General features: G+C 45.4%; 1 protein-coding gene across 1 annotated transcript; it reads right to left on the bottom strand.

Annotated features, from left to right (window-relative positions):
- Positions 1 to 4,669: 4,669 nt before the first annotated feature.
- LOC148644212 (tubulin beta-3 chain) lies at positions 4,670 to 13,801 on the bottom strand. The gene is made up of 4 exons (XM_088613571.1): positions 13,601 to 13,801; positions 7,714 to 7,822; positions 7,100 to 7,210; positions 4,670 to 6,137 (listed from the first exon to the last, which is right to left on the bottom strand). Exons 1-4 carry the CDS (start codon positions 13,655 to 13,657, stop codon positions 5,062 to 5,064), a joined length of 1,353 nt encoding a protein of 450 aa, XP_088469697.1. The 5' UTR covers positions 13,658 to 13,801; the 3' UTR covers positions 4,670 to 5,061.
- Between the last annotated feature and the right edge of the window lie 4,101 nt (positions 13,802 to 17,902).

A 17,902-nucleotide genomic window follows, 5' to 3' on the forward strand; every position in this document is an offset into this window, starting at 1 on the left:
ACTGCACCCCCGTGCCACCTGCTATTCAAATTTATAGAAAACCTTTAGGTTATTAAACTCCTACAGCCGACATGTTAAACTGCGATCGAACAGAGACGGCTTTTTTGTGCTGCTTTGACCTTCATCTAAGCATGCCTATCGACCGGTCTCTTTAGCTGGAAACCTGATACCAGCCATTTTCTCCCTCTTGCTTTCCCGTCTGTTCTGTTGTCCTCTCTCCCTTCCTCCTCCTCCCTGCTCCTCTCTCCCTCGTGCTTCTCTCGCCTGCTGCTTTTCCACACCCGTGCACCGGTCCTTTGTTTCTCCAGCTGCACCAGCCTCTGCTCGTGCGGGCTGTGTTTGTGAACGGCATGTCAAGGCCACGTGTTCACAGTCAGACTGGGGGTGTGGGTTGCTTGTCAGTGTCTCGGCAGGTGACACCCCCATTTTCAGAAGCGGTCCATCCCACCGGCCCCTCCTCCGAGCAATGATGGGAGGCAGACAGACTGGCTGTGTCCTCAGGGGCAACAGCAGGTGCAGGCAGTCTCTCCCTGCTTCTCTCTCTCCCCCTGCAGTCATCATTGATAACCCTACACAGCCCAGCTCACTGCCTGCCCCTCCAGCAACACACAGAGCAGGCTGGGAGGAATAATGAAGATCCCACATTCCTTCTCTGTAATTAACATGTGAATCTTTGCAAAAGGAAGTTCTGAGAGTGCAGAGAAGCTCGTGTGAAAAGGAGCAGAGAGAAGCTGGAGAAGCCCAGCTGCGCGCCTGTCTCACTTGACCAATCGCGACCACAGCTGGTCGATAATACCGGCACACGGTCAATGGCAGAGTGATGAGACACCCCCTGATGTGACTTCTGGCGTATTTCTAAAGAACCACAACAAGTTCTATATGTAACTTGTTATGGATGTAAAGGCAGAAACACCCATTTTGCATTTAAAATATAGTATGCAAATTATTGATGTGATTCAAAATGCCAATTTCATATAAGTGCATGTGGCATTTTCAAGTTATTTTTCTTTGCAACATTGAAAATGTGTCAGTTTGCTGAAAATGGTTGCAGTAAAGTGTCATTGTTTTTTTTTTCTCAAAACAATTTACATTCTCATTTAAACAAATTCGCACTTAGACAGTATCTTTGTCGGGACTCATCTATCAGTTATTAGTTTCACCTTCAGTCCCTTTACTTGTGACTATTTGAAGACGGCAGCGCCGTCATTCCTGGTGACCGCTAAGGCTAGGATATTGTCACAGAATATGTGGAACTAAATCACACAAGTAGCATGGCAGAAAAGGAGAGAATAAAGACAAGGGGTGGAACGTGTGCCCACCATCTTTAATAAAACATGAAGTGCCTAGTGCATGGTCTTATTTTATTTTACTACTGAAGCTAAACTAAGATAACCCGGGGACTGGGACTCATACACAGAAGAGTTAAACATGGTGGATGTAGATTTAACAGCAGAAACATGAATTAGATGAAGCGCAAAGCACACAACAACAAAACAGTAGCAATTAAAACCACTTCATTTAAATTAATTCTGGTAATTCTGTTTCTGGGCGGTTGCCATCCACAGAATAAAATTAGATAGAATTGGCTCAGTTCATCAGTTTCTTCTGTAATAGCCCAACAAGTTCATTTTTTTTCTGTCAGTGTTGGTCTGAAATATCTCCGACTTTAAACTTATGGGATGTGTTTTATATGTTTCTCACTGCCTGCTTTGCAAAACCTGTTTTCATTGAAAATATTTGGGATATTGGATATTATACAGATTGTGCTTTCGTGCTGATATTTCCTGTTTCACTAAGTTTGTAGGTGTTTTTGTCAAAGCAACAACAGCTTTTGAAAAGTATTTTTCAAAATAGGAAGGCCTATTAATGAGAACACAATGGGCGTTTTATTTTAAAGTAATTAATAAAATGTAATCAATATTCACGGATAGTAGCACAAATTACCAGTGACCTCTGTGTCAATATCTCTGCCTTTTAATCACCAATGAATAAGACACAGCAGATTGTGTTGCATCTCATGCAACAGACAAGTCATAAGTCATCCTCGTCTTGTTTAAATTCTTTCTCTACAGTACTGTTTGAAGTGCACTCCTTGAGTGTGAGAACAGCTCAGGGCCTGGACTCGTTCACTTGCAGGTTGGCAGTAAAGTCACCTCAGCCTGCTGCCCATAGTGCTAATTCAGTCATTAAAAAAGACACTCACCCAGCCACCCTTTTTATTGATGAGACCTCTAATGTGGCTCCGGTGCCCACGTCCTCCTCAGAGCTCCTATTTGTACACAGAATCTGAGAAACACTTAGGCCTCCTATTGCTCCACACTGAAGGTACCTCCCTCCTGCGCCCTGTGCTCAGGAAATATTAAATGATGCAAAAGGTAGTTTTATTGGGGGAAATGAGTCCAGTAAAGACAACCAGAATGTATGCCCTGGAATCTGAGGATAATGATCTTTTAGCAGTCCTGTGTACTAAAAGCTATGTGTGCATTAATGTGTAAATTATGCATGAACACCATTTATTAAGAAACTAAAAGGCAATTATCCCTGAGTGTGCCGTTTGTAACATGAAACATTCCACTGTGTGTCTCAATCACACTGTGAAGAAGTGAAAAGCATTGCTTGTCTGCTCAATCACCTCACGAGGAGGAGCTTTGTCTTCACAGAACAGCCAAAATCACCCACCACAGGCACACCTGCCCCCCAGCTCCTGGGCACAGAGTCGCGGTCCATTTCACTTAGCAGAGTATCGTGTGTATTGTGTGTCTTCAAGACACGTCCCGACCTTGTTCTGCACTGAAAACGGTACAGTTTTTCCAAGAAAATTTCAGCAATCCTTTCGCTTCTAAAGATACTTTTTTCAGCTCTCACACCCCTGGACTGTTATGCAGGATTGTTTAAGTGGGTCTGGGAAAGGATTTCCAGAAGTCAGCCCTCTCTTCTGCCAACCTTCCCTGTACCTTCCTTATTCCACAGCAATGTGGCAGTGAGGTTAAAAAGTCAGTGTTCACATGTATGAGTATCTGTGAGGGGTCATAGCACGCTGCTGAAGTGTTGCCCCCTTCTGTTGCTGCACAGTATATTGCACCAATGCACCATAGTGTTAATAAGTAATTAGTAGCAATAACTTATGATCTGTTGCTGCTGTTAAAACAGGTCCCCTGAACGCTTTCAAGTATATTAGTGTTAGTGGGACCAGCAGAGGTCGCTCACTATAATGCCCCAGAATAGTGATGGGGACACAGTACTGTAAAAAGGCGCAGTCCTTCAAATGAGACGTAAAACTGAGGTCCTGACTCTCAGTGTTCATTAAAAATCCCAGGGATCATCCTGGCCAAATTGCCCCCTTGGCCTTTACCAGTCATGGCCGCCTAATAATCCCCATCTCTGAACTGGCTGGTGTGTGGGGAGCGGACTGGCGCACTATGACTGCCATCGTATCATCCAAGCGGGGCTGCACACTGGTGGTGGTGGAGGGGAGTCCCCACTTGTCCAGAAAAGCACTATACACGTGTACGGGGTTACACCCCTACTCGAAAAGAGTAGGGGTGTAACCCCGGCATCCTGGCCAAATTTCCCCATCGGCTGTTATCAATCATGGCCTCCTAACAATCCCCCTCTGTGAATTGGCTTCATTACTCTGCTCTCCTCCCCACTGAGAGCTGGTGTGTGGTGAGCGTTCTGGCGCACTATGGCTGCCGTCGCATCATCCAGGTGGGGCTGCACACTGGTGGTGGTGGAGGGGATCCCCATTACCTGTAAAGCGCTTTGAGTGGAGTGTCCAGAAAAAGCGCTATATAAGTGTAAGCAATTATTATTATTATTATTATTATTATTTTATATTACTCACAGGTCATCTGTGAGGGCTATTATTGCTTGTATTGTGTCCACAAGTGATCTGATTCATATTAAAGCCTGTGGGACCCAATGTTGTATACTGTATATGCAATGAAGTTTAAAGACTGTTATATTTTCGTTCCCAACTGAACAAATGCCTGGGACTCAATGGGTTATTAAAGAGCTACAGAGCAATCCAGGACAACTAGAAAATTCCTCCTTCATGCTGATGGGGTCTCTCAGGATCTGTGGCTTCCTGGAGGGGATATTAACTGCCAGCAATCAGATATTTTTATCCAGCTTCTGGGTCATATAGCCCAGTCATTTCTCCTACACAAAAAATAAGAACTCCCAATCTGTCCTCCTCGTGTTCTACTGAGACGAGCCTGTGTTTCAGAACTCCTCTGTCACTTTGGTCTTACCTGCTACGTCTCGGCTGAAGAGCAACACCTGTAAATGTGCTGATCCCCATAGACGACAGAGCAATGCTGCTGTTTCCTCTATAGAATATGTCATAAAAAAATATAACAAAACATTTCTCTAAATTACATCTCAGCTCAGTGGACCTGTTATGTAGATAAACTAGGTAGATCCATTAAGTGTTAGAAATAGGGCCATAGCATTGGGAATTTAAAAATCCACATTTTATCATTCAGATTATGTGTGGGCTTTAATTGAAAAAACTATAGTGGAAGCATGAAAACTTTTAAGTGTGATAAGGCAATTAAATACAGACAAAGTCAGACAACAACAAGTAGTACAAGGCAGCATTTGTAAAAACACATGTGCATGAATGTAAATATCAAATTACTGCACAAATCATACCAAACTGCAGAAGTTCCTTTGACAGCAATAAATTTATTAAATATTCCCCAAAATTAAAATAGGCAAAACCAGTAGAAAACAAAACAAACAGAGGCTTTCACATTATGAAAGTTAAGGAATTGAGGATTGTTTAAATGTATCTGTCATGTTTCTTTATTTGCATATTAGTACCGAATATTACTAATCGGGAAGAAGTATTTTTCAACACTTTCACAGGTTGTGAAATACTGATAAGAAGCAATGATACCGACAGTGAGCTAAGACCATGGTTAGTAGAAACAGACTAACAGCAGGGGGCATGATTCGGGGAAGTCGCAAGAGCAGAAGAGGTGCACTTCGGCCTGCATGGAGAACGGAGAGAGGTTACCTAATGCTCGACTGTTTTGTGTTGTGTCGGGAAAATGTTCACTTTTGACCCTGGACCTCAGACTCTTCGTCGTCGTCTTCGTACATTTCGCCCTCCTCCTCCGCGGTGGCGTCCTGGTACTGCTGGTACTCGGAGACCAGGTCGTTCATGTTGCTCTCGGCCTCGGTGAACTCCATCTCGTCCATGCCCTCGCCCGTGTACCAGTGCAGGAAGGCCTTGCGGCGGAACATGGCGGTGAACTGCTCCGAGATGCGCTTGAACAGCTCCTGGATGGCGGTGGAGTTGCCGATGAAGGTGGAGGACATCTTGAGGCCGCGTGGCGGGATGTCGCAGACGGCCACCTTGACGTTGTTGGGGATCCACTCCACGAAGTAGCTGCTGTTCTTGCTCTGGATGGCCAGCATCTGCTCGTCCACCTCCTTCATGGACATACGGCCGCGGAACACCGTGGCCACCGTCAGGTAGCGGCCGTGGCGCGGGTCGCAGGCCGCCATCATGTTCTTGGCGTCAAACATCTGCTGGGTGAGCTCGGGCACGGTCAGGGCACGGTACTGCTGGCTGCCCCGGGCCGTCAGCGGGGCGAAGCCGGGCATGAAGAAGTGCAGGCGGGGGAAGGGCACCATGTTGACCGCCAGCTTGCGCAGGTCGGCGTTCAGCTGCCCGGGGAATCTCAGGGAGGTGGTGACGCCGCTCATGGTGGCCGACACCAGGTGGTTCAGGTCTCCGTACGTGGGGGTGGCCAGCTTGAGGGTCCTGAAGCAGATGTCATAGAGGGCCTCGTTGTCGATGCAGTAGGTCTCGTCTGTGTTCTCCACCAGCTGGTGGATGGACAGGGTGGCGTTGTAGGGCTCCACCACCGTGTCCGACACCTTGGGGGAAGGCACTACGCTGAAAGTGTTCATGATGCGGTCGGGGTACTCCTCGCGCACCTTGCTGATCAGGAGGGTGCCCATGCCCGAGCCCGTGCCCCCGCCCAGCGAGTGGGTCAGCTGAAAGCCCTGCAGGCAGTCACAGTTCTCACATTCCTTCCTCACCACGTCCAGGACAGAGTCCACCAGCTCGGCCCCCTCTGTGTAGTGGCCCTTGGCCCAGTTGTTGCCAGCTCCACTTTGGCCTGTCAGGGAAGACAAGGGGGTCCACAGCTCAGGGTTTATTTCTGCTGGAGATCTTTCATTCCAGTTAAACACTGTATGTACTCACCCGATGCTATTTTCTTCAAGAAAAAACAGCTTCTAGAAATTTTAGAAATGTATAAGCCAGGTTACCTTACTGTAATATTTTTTTTCTGAATCTATTGCTTAAATGAAGTCATCTTCCCTGACCAATTATCTTTGCTTCTAAATAATGCATAAAAATGAAGCTTTTTGTTCTATTTGCATTGTCCTTCATATTCTTCCCCGAAATTCCAGACAGAGCTTCAAGAAACAATCTTGAAACTCTGAGCTAATCAACAAAGCATTAATAAGAATCTAGAGTAAAACCTGAAAAATGCTAATATTAACAGCAGACTGAAAAAATGAATATAGTTGGAATGCTCAAAAATCCTGCCTGCCAAATATCAATTTAATATGAATGTAAATATTAAACAGAAATAACAATGCAAGATACACATTATTTGTCTATCTCTATGGATCAGTGCTCATCTCAGTCATTCATTTATCCAGGAGTCATAAGTCTGCTCCAGACTCTCTGGCTCTTCCATTAAGTCTTATGATTTCTCCCCACTCTAGACTAAATGAGACAGCTGAGCCCAGCTGAAGAGCTGACCTTGTTTTCACATTCAAGGACAATGACTGACGATAATACTGCCTCTAAGGCAATTTGCGCCCTAATTAAAATCAGACAGATGATTCTTAAGTCTGTATTTCATTTGCAGTGTAATCTGCAGAGTATTAATCAATACATAATGCAGCCATTAGAAAATGAATAGATAGATAGCAGTGATACAGACAGTGCAGCTCTTGGAGGCCTCCAAGTTATAACAAGGAAACCTCCTCTTTGTCACTGACCACTGTGCTCCAGATTCAAAGGCCTGTGACCAGTATAGAGAAGAGGTTTGGCGGAGACTCCACTGACCGAAAATGAAGTTGTCTGGTCTGAAGAGGTGTCCGAAAGCCCCTGAGCGAACACTGTCCATGGTGCCAGGCTCCAGATCCACCAAGATGGCTCTGGGTACATATTTGTGAGCTGGACAAAGAAAGCAGGTAAAAGAACAGGAGAGTTACCATACTTTCATAACCTTAGATTAACACCTTACATTACTCCTGTAATTATAGGTCTTCAATATCACTAACAAAGACTCCTTTAATTAAGATGCTTTTGTTAGATTGAGATACTCTGCTGCTCTTGTTGTGAAAAGAAACTCTCAGAATAAAAATATTTCTATCATTAGCTATTATTTTGAAAGCAGAAATCTGAAATATGCCCTTAATAAGGCATGTCCTTAAAATCTCTCAACAAGGCAGGGTAAATGCTCTCAGTGCAGATGAACAGATTGCACCAATTGGCACCAATGATACCAATGGCTCAGAGAATCGTGACAATGTAGCTACCTGTAATACTAATGACCCTGCCAGCAAAGTCCCATCAACATCCATTGCTATATGTCTGTACATATAAGGGAACAAGGCTTTGGGAATCTACAGCTGTTCAGCTCTGTGCTTGAGCAGCGATATCACACTGTGACTCACATGAGGCTTCGTTGTAATAGACGCTGATCCTCTCCAGCTGCAGGTCAGAGTCGCCCACGTAGTTTCCACTGGGATCGATGCCGTGCTCATCGCTGATCACCTCCCAGAACTGCAATGATATTGCAGACACACTGAGCACACAGCTGGACCACAAAGGGCTGTTTTCACAGCTGAATAATCAGGTGCAATTAAGCAACAGAACCGGCTTAAGCCTGGGAAAAAAATTAAATGTGGGGTCTATATTCTTGGCTATGGAAGATGATTTTGAGTTGGATTTCTTATCCTCCCCAGGAGATTTGAGATTGCATTGTCAAAACGTTTCAAAGGTAGGTCAGGACGTGGATGTCTGTTTTTCAGAATGTAGACCAGAGATTTGCGTGCAGGTTAGATCCCAGATTCTGAAGAGCAGAAATACGAAACTCGATGAAAAGCCCGAAGGAGGAAGAAATATCTGAAGAAGAATCTCTGAACAAGGAGGACTGCAAACAAGGATGTCTAAAGAAATCAAAGACATTGTCCTGATACAAGCAATTCTCTTGACATTCGCTCTTCAGAAACAAAAAATAGCTCAATGGGACTTTTCTCTTTAAAGTCTCACAGCTACAGTTTAATATTGAGCTCATGTTAGACAACCTCTTCAGTATTGGTCTTCAGCCCTGCACCTGCAGCGCTATTTGAGGAACTTTTCATTTCAGCTGGCTTCTCGGGCTTTATCTGAACCAAACAGATGCTTTGAACAATTAAGAGACTAATGTGATCTTTTATCTATCACTCGAAGACTAACAAAACCTGCGGGAATTTTGCTCTCCTGGATCAGAGCTAGGCTCACTGTTCTACGCTGAAACGTTTTTACACTATGAAAGTTACCAGTATGCGCTCATATAGAAATCCATGTGATGCGTACTGGAATACCTAGAAATAATTTAATGACAACTGACATATGTTTGGCTCATATTCCCATATCTACATGCAGCTGCATTTTTTATTATAATAAGCAGAAAAATACATGATATATAATCAGATTCAATACACAGTATATATATACACAAATTCTTTGTGTGGACAATGTCAGTGCAAATGGGGCTAACTGCACCTGTGTCTGTCAGAGGCCCTGACGTGCATTCCCAGCGTTCAGAATCAGGTGTTTTGGGATCAGGGACAATGTCAGAGTGCTCGGGGTGCTCTTGTCCTACATTGTCTTCTCCTGCCTAATCCTTGTGTGGGCCAAATGTCATTGCCCGATGGGGGCACAACTTTCAGGATTCAGCTGTTTGAAACATGTATGAAAATAAGTGGCAATATCATACCCCCCTTTTCTGCTCTACAACTGCAATGTTCCCACCCCAGTTTGAACTCCAGCAGCTCCCTCAACAAGGGCGCTTTTATGTCTTTATCATGGTGATGTGGCCAGGCAGAACCTGTCTCAGTGAGCGTGCCTGGCATACCAGTGCACACAACCATGATGCTTTTGTTGTACAGCAAACACTTTGGAGGGCAAATGAAAGGAACTGGGAACCCTTCCATGACTAAGCTGGAAAGCAGCGTCTTTAACCAGGGATTTAACTTTCTGCGCCCTGGAGGCCTGGAAAGAGAGTATTTCTTCTTCTGCCTTATGTATCGCTCCCTGCTCCCTTTGGGTCTGGCAGGAAGAACAAGGTCATACGACACGTGACAATAAAGACATGCGTATGAGGCTCTTGATTACATATCATCCTGTCCATGGGGGAGAAGCTATATTCATGATCCTCTTGTAAATACGACCAGTGGGTCAGACAGCTAACAAATTATTAATTAATTTAAGAAAACGATTTAACACTGCTAATACTAGCAGTAGCATGGAAATCTTACATTTTCATCTTAAGGAATAGCTTCTCTATCGTGACGACTACTACATTTAAATGTTACAACATTGTTACAACTCTGCCTTGAGGGGGCTGGAACAAGCTGTGTTGCTGAAGCCGACACCCTGACGTCTCTCAAGAAATGGCTGGAGAAGATCCTTGGAATAATTTCCTTGGATCCTTGGGGGCTTGGAGAATAGCCTCCTTTCCTTTGTAATCATTCTCAAGTTCTTATTTACACTGCTTATTTTGCTCACAGTGAAGGCATTAGGATGCCAAGGAATCTCTCTTGAGATGCAATTTAACTAATAAGGTCTGGTAGCTTCATGCTGGAATTTTTTTTTTCTTGGGGGAATTATCGTATGGTATCAGTGGAATACTTGGAAGCCTCAAACTGAAACGAATCATTTGTGTCTGTAAATGTTGTGGTAGTACCCTCTCTCTGAAACAAGCTGAGATTGAGAATGAACCCTGAAGCTGAATTAGACAACAAAAGGTCTCCATGCAACAGCTTGTTTCCTCCTTCAAAATCCATCTGCACTGATCCTGTGAGGATAAACCACCTAAAATGTAATGTAAGCCAAAAGAGGCAATGGGAGTGCTCACACTAACCCTTCTTCCCAGTGTGCTATACAAGCAGTAGCTTGTCCCAAGCCTTCTTCTCAGCTCCTGGAGACAAAGGCAATACAGAGCCCCACCCCCACTCCCCACCCTCCCTGCCTCACTCGCTCCGAGTCTGGCGTCTCTACAGCTGCACAAGACCTCCCCCCTCCAGCCCCCAGCAGCCCCCAGCAGCCAGGGCCACCCCACCACAGAATGGGTCCTCGCCTGCTAATTGCCTTACCTCTCAGGCACAGATGTCTGTATGCTGTCTAAATTGGTAATTAGCCACCCGTGTGCAGCTCTGGTTTCTCTACACTTAGCAGGTGCTCCTTGGAGATTGGGCTGTAGGTCCTTTTTTTGCTAGGTTTTGTCTTTTTTGTGCTCATTGATCCTTGAGATACTATATTCACTCACACTTTCCCTCCGAGTCCTTTCTAGCAGGCCTACATTTCTCCTCCCAGCCCCACCCCCACATTAAGATGTGTGCACATGCCCTGCACACATTAAAAACTCAGAGTCCATAAATCAAAGACAAACGCCTTCCCCAGATTTGCCTCGTAAGGGGGGAGTGTGGGTTCAGCTGGTGAATTATCGATGTGGCAGATGTAGTGCATTAGACTGACTGCCAGCCCCTAGCAGACAGCGTGAAGTCATCGCATTATGTCACCACCAACCCCCCACCCCCACCACACACACCTCCAGAGGGACTGAGGATGCTGACAGAATTGAACAACACACACTTCTTAGCCAAACCCATATATGACAATGCATGGTGCAGTGATGATCTAATGGAAGGTCTTCTTTGAGAGCAGAGAGCTGATGATAGGTCATTTTGGGCATTTAAAGATGACATCATCGGAAATCAAACAATGACATGGTAAAGCTAATTCTCTTTCTGTGAGTATTTTTATCTTTTTCAAAGAGCTGCATTTGTTCTCATATCCAAGCCATTTTATAACACATAATGGGCAATAAGCTCAGATTTAAAGGATGACACGTGTACTTGAATTGTTCTTTATTTTTTGTGTTTGCTTTTTTGTTCTGTGAAGCCAAGGGTCCAGGCACAATTCCTAGCTTGTTTCCTCCCATCCTTGAGAAGAGATCGATGAGAGCTGAGCCACTTTTGAAAGGCTACAGAATGACAGCTGCAGATGTGTACAGGGTTCACCTGCAGGCTTCAGACAAATCAGTGTGGGGAACTTGGACATGATTTTGCATAAAGATTGGCTTGCATGTCAAGAGTCTTTAGGGAGATTTTGCCTATGCAAACACAGAACACTGCATCATTGCCCTGCACAGAATCAAAGGCAGCCCTAACCAAATTAACTTTCAATGCATAATATTTCCATACAGTTCAGAAACAGACACTGCACGTACCTACAGTATAGTGGGCTGATATGAAAAGAATTGTTGAAAAGAAAAATATTTTCTAAAACTAAATGGACATTTCATGATGACTAGATAAACCTTTAAGTTTTAAATGCAGCCTATATTTTTCATTGATACTCTTCACAATTCTGATCATGAATACCTTTCTAGACTATAAAGCAATGGAACTATCCATCATCCTTCATGACCAGAAAGGACACCAGACTGCTTATACGCCTTCATTAATGGGCTTTGTGCTCAATCAGCCAAGATCCTTTCTTCCAACTAAGTGCTTCTTGGGGTGATAAGACAGAGCTGAATAATAATGCCCAGTATGATCTAGGCTGAATCTGTCACACTTAATTTCAGCAATCAGCAGGGTCTGAGAAGACCACTAAAGCCTACGAACTTGGATGGTGCTTACGAAGTCTCAGTCTGGTGAGAGTCCACAGTTTAGCACAAGTAAAAGCATGACTGCCTGTCTTCTGAATGAAAACTGAAAGCATTTTATTCCTTACTGGATATAACAGCATCATGTATTAAGTCACGCTTATCTGCACAGTGTCTATAAAAACCCCTGCCCTATAGCAGGGGCTTGAAATCTGTGCCTGGAAGAATGACAAACTAAGACATCATGTTTTAAAACTGATAGCTAGGAAAGGCAGGACTGCTGTAGGCAGGGTCTATGAGCCGAGTGAAAGACAAGAGCACTACTAGGTCGCCTATAGAAACCTTTCATTTTTTCCCACATAAAAAGCAGTGCCTTTGGTGCTAACACAGCCATGACAAAGCAGGAATGAGAACTTCAAGAGCCTTGAAACAGTAGAGCGCTCCAGCTGTGATTGTAACATGTCAGGATCACAAACGTGTCCACAGGCCTCTGCAGAAGCCGTCAGCCCTGTCTTGTGGTTGTCATTCAGCTCAGTGCTTTTATCCAGTCAGATATTTGTTGTATACAGATGGATGTCGTAGACCTGGCTTGTAAATTTAGTACAAGCAGGTTAGTTTTAAAAACGGTATTGCAATTCAGACAGGAAAACGAGTTCCTTCACACTTTAACAGCAGTTGTTTTAATGAATGAGAATAAGAATAGGGAATGTGCAGATTGCAGTGCGGGTAAGGGGGCACTGGACTAAGTCAATCGCAGAGAAATGCTTACTCAGCGCGCTGGGCGATCACACAGAGCTCTGTTGTATGTAGCGTCGGCGGCCGCCGGGCCTGTCTGCCAGCTGCCTTCTGGGGCTGTGGTGGGAATATTCGCTCGCCAGTGTGTGCACTGCAGCACCAACCCCAGTCTCTTTGTTCAGTCTCCCGCAGTCGGTAGGGTGTGGCGGATTGCGAGAGAATCGCTGCAGCGCCGGCTTGCCTTGAAACGTCTGTGATTCGCACACAGGCGATCTCGCATTTGGTCTCGCCTTATTTTACCCGTCTTGTGTACCCGGTTTCAGCCCGTGAAAGTAATCCTCTCTGACTCAGCAACACTTTCACTGAACTTTAACCCGCTCGGGATTAATTCATTTTTGACGCAGCTCCTACACCAACAGATTTCAGCCCTAGATCCTTCTGTACTCTCTCGCCCTCATGAAATGCCATCATCATTTTATTAGCGCTTCGGCGTGGACTGCAGCCCACATCAGCACTGTCTGCAGCGCGGGGCGTGGTCCTGTTTTCCAGGCTCTCGCCGGCCAAACCAGCTGCAGCAAAACGGACATCAATCAGCCGCATTCTGCGTCGCAGGATGGAAAAGTACCGCACATAATGTACACCAGAGGTGACATCTTAAAAGTGCACGTCATTTTGCCTGTTTCCACCCGCAAAGGACGTCTTTTTGAAAAACGAGGACTGGAAAATGCTCCAGTTCATCCATATTTTTAAGGGTGTCTGAAAGACACCAAGTATGAACGTGATATTTACATATTGCAAGCGATATGGTTTTTAACCTTTTAACCGAAACCCCCAATTTTCTCTGATTTCTAATACACAGGCACGTCAATTGAATTATCAAAAGATAAAATAATGATTATATTTTTTTATGAAAAAAAAAACATTGTGAAACAGCCAGGATGCGATTTTACCTTAGCTCCAATCTGATTGCCGCACTGGCCGGCCTGAATGTGAACGATTTCTCGCATCCTTTTCCTTGTGGCGTGTCCGGCGACAGTGAGCGGGCAATGCAGGTCCGATCCAAGGCGTCAGGAGAGGGCTGTTGTAAGTGCAGGCTCGGGTTTTTATATCGCTGCCTGTGCTGCACTGCCTCACAAAGAGAGATGCTAATTCCTACCAGCTGGTGACGTCAGCTCTCCCAGGAGAGGGGCCCGGAGCCGGCCAATGAGAGACACCTTGCCAGAGACGCTGCAGCATCCCTGCGGCGGATCTCCTCCGCCGGTCGCAGCACCAGGACCGGCGAACAGCAGCACCTAAACGCCTAAAAAACGCCTAAAAACGTGTACATCGTCTGTCGTGAGACAAAGCATGAACAAACCGCCAGCAAATCTGTGGTAGACTGCAGTGGTGCGGAATTGCTGTATCACTCTCTGTACAGAGCATTTTATTAGTGTATATTGTGGGTTATTAATGACCTAGGCCTAGAGCGAACCCCTCACTCACTGCTTTTGTCAGCTACAAAAGATTCTTTCTTTCTTCTGTCCTTCCTTCCTGTGCGCGCACACACACGTATATAATGAAACGGGATTGGAATATTTTCTTGACCTTGCTTTCATCAGTGCACGAATTTCTTTTTGATATCAGTCACCGTTGCGAAGTTCCTCTGAGGAAAATAGGCCATGGTGATAAAGAGGTTTCTGCACACAACTGGGGAACGTACTGTATCTATGAACAAAAAAAAAAACATTTAGGTCATTTTTAAGGGAAATGCACGGTCCATTTACTGGAGTTCATTACTTTGAAAATAAACCGCCTGAAATAACGGCGTGGGCTACATAAATATTAATATTACGAGTAATAATATATACACAAAGCTGAGTAAGTAACATAAACGCTGTTTCAAAATCCCATGTCATTCACGTGTTTCTTAGCTTTCCGAATCAGATGGGTGCCGATAGGAGTGGCACTATGGAAAGGATTAAATGGGAGATTTTATATCATAGTCTCACAGGCGCCGTCGGAAAACACAGCATTCGCGCTACCCACGTGCAAGCCACAAAGGGGTTTTCTCCCACTGATGTTGTGGGAAAAACTCCCGACCTTACACCTTGAAAGCACGCAGTGGGCTTTCAAATAAACCTGAAACACGGTTGTTCATCATACTAAATTAAAAAATCTAAATGCCATATTGAGTGGTCAACCTTCAGTTTTAATATGCTTTCTCATGCTATACTTACTCATAATATGAGATCACAGTCCAATGGGAAAGATGGTACAAGACAGGAGGAAGAAGAAAAATGTGTCAGTGTGCATCAGATGTCTGTACAATGTGTGGCTGGTCACCATTCAATGACAAATTTCTGAAGCTCCAGAACATTGTAATTAGGATCATGGTAAGCATGGATTTGTTAAGTAATTTGGAGATCATTTGGGACCACAATGTAAGTACTGTTCAGTCTTCGATCACCAGCCCTCTCTTAGTAGAACAGATTAATTGCTTACTTCATCACAACCCATCACCATTACAGGGCAATAGCATCAATAATCAGGGATCGGGGGAATGTCCTGCAACAACAGGCAGAAGAACTGGACCTTTTCAGTCTGGACCAAAGAAGACTAGGAGGTACCGGATCCACTATTCAAAATGCCTAAAGGCACTGACAGAGTCAACCTAGTGTTCCTCAAAACCCCTATGACACATGAACCACAGGACGCAAGTGGAAACTACAGTATGTGGATGTGAACTTAAAACTGAGAACAGGAGGAAAGTAAGGATGTGGTCAACTTTTAGAAATAATAAATCATTTTAGGAAATAACTAGTTAATACATAAAATATTCAAGCTACATTTTCTCACGAGAAGATTCCTCAACAGTTTCTCTGTAGACTGCAAGCTTCTGCTGTACGCAATTCATAGAGTCCATCACGTCATGTTGCTGTTTCTCTTCAAGAACACTCTCAAAAGAAGTGACACCTTTCCTTTTTCAATATACACCTATCTCTACCAATTGAAAGGTCCACTCTGACTCTCAGCCTGAACAAAATAAACACTGACCTCATGAAAGAAAATCAGTTCTTTTTGAACAAGTGGCTTCCTCTGACAAAACACAGACTGGTAACTAACTCCCACCCCTTTCCTGCTCAAGCTGTTTTTGGGAAACGGTTGCTTTGTTGTTGCAGATAAAGTGCCAACGTCAGCAAAATAACAAAAAAAAAGATAAAAAAATTCCTGACTCACTGTAGCCCCTCCCAGACAGCTGTATCACAGAACAGCAGTGCCGTTAGCAGCGCAAGAGAGAGGCGGAGAGCAGTGTGTTGGCACTAGGGCTGAACAGAGTTTACTGATCTGATTAACCATTACAGCCCCAAGCCATCGGCTTTCAAAGAAAACAGGAGCATTGATTTTGCATGCTGGAGCGTGAGCTGGCAGTCCTGAGTGCTCTCCTGCAACGAGAACCCAATAGGTCTGAGAGCTCCTCAGATCGACAGCAGGGGGGGCTGCTCTGAGCCCCCGATGACAAGAGAGCAGATGTCCAAACCCCACCTGGGAATAAAACAAAAGCACTTTTCAACAGCAGCGCCCTCTCCGTTCCAGCCGGAGGAGGAGGAGGAGGAGGGCCCATGGTCTCCACGCTCAGCTGCCATGTCCTCCACCCTGCCTCCTCCCGGTCCCGATCCGGCGCTGTCCGGTGTCCTGTTGGCCCAGAGTCGGGGTGCAGCGCAGCCCAGCTTTCACTCGCGCTCCTGAGATTCCCCACCTATTCCTGCCCTTTCCGCCCGGGGCAAGGTCTGGTGACAGAGGGTGGCAGGTGACAGGAGAGACATTTTACTTTCGTTCAGTGATGGTTTTCTCTCCCTCCTGCTGGCCTGGGTAAGGAGCGCAGTAACCACACCTGCACAGACGGGAACAGAGGGGCGTGTAACCAGCGCACCAGCATCATCACGCGTCAGCTTCAGCATCTACAGCTAAAGCTTTCATGACCTGGAGTTCAATCCACCCGTTTCTATCCTCCTTATCCAATGTGGAGTCTATCCTGTCAAGCTCAGAGATCAGCGCACTTCAAAGTCTGCAATTGCATTGTAACCCGCTGAAATGAAACACCAGCCAATTCAGTGTTTTTCTATGTGAAAGACCGCAGTGACATTTTTAGATGGGCGCAGAGATATGTGACACCAGACTGAGCCTGACAGGGCAGGGCAGGGCTAAAAAAAGCCTTCACAGATTGCATATAGGCCAGATTAATCATTGGTTTTGGAAGAGACTCACAGAACACTTTCAGAGACAGGTGCTGTCACTGAAATTAAATACACTTACGAATGGACTTTTACTGTGGGAATAACAGAGCGGACGTTCCGCGTGATCTTTATCCAGCAGGAAGGGCTGGTGGCGGTGAGGGCTGCCGATGGTTGCCCTGGTAACCGACCGGGATGGTCCCCAGAGGCAGCCCGAGCAGCTGGAGGCTGGGCCGCAGCGCAGAGGAGATCATCAATACTCATTACCACAGGGAGACGCCCTGCGAGGGGTCGTGGGGGAGGCCGAACTTACACGAATACAGCTTACCAATGCCGCAGATGAAGAGCACCTTGTAACTGTAAGACATACTTCCACAGTACATTCTGTTGCACTGCGCGGTCCCGGTCATGTATCGCATTGACACGGACTCTCGTTGGTGAGGTCCTGTAAGATCCTGTAAAAAAACATGATATATTTTCCAGTGGTCGTGTTCTCAGGTGTAAAACAGGAGAACTGCGATGTCCAGTATATTAGTACAGAGTCCGCCTAAGGACAAGGAAAGGACAAGGAACAACATCGTCTCTCCGGAGTTATTTCCAACATGAAATATGTTCTTAATCACAGCGTGTTTTTTTTTTCGATTTGCGAGATAAGGGAGAGACATGTACCTTCATTACTGCTGCATCAGCTGTATTGATTTGATGTAATAGAAGATGGGAGGACAGTCTCCGCGGCTCTGCTGCCCCGTCTTCGCCCGTGCAGGGCAGGGTGTTGGATGGCCAAGAGCTCCCTCTAGTGCTCCAATTCAGGAAGTGTCCCGCCTCACACACATGGAGTGTTTCGCCTGCCGAACCCCAGCAGTGCCAACAGTAACTCAACCAGTTACTTGAACTTTTTCACCATCCTCAGCACAAGAGGGAGCCAGAGACCACATTCTGACAGAGTAAACGCAACAATTTTCTTTTAGTACCCTACTCCTTCCCCATGTCACAGTTCTTTCAGCGAGTGTTCCCTTGACTGTCTCTAGCAGTCAGTGCTTC

The sequence above is a fragment of the Lepisosteus platostomus genome, chromosome 20, assembly GCF_059453375.1.
Source record: "Lepisosteus platostomus isolate fLepPlt1 chromosome 20, fLepPlt1.hap1, whole genome shotgun sequence".
Classification (NCBI taxonomy): domain Eukaryota; kingdom Metazoa; phylum Chordata; class Actinopteri; order Semionotiformes; family Lepisosteidae; genus Lepisosteus; species Lepisosteus platostomus.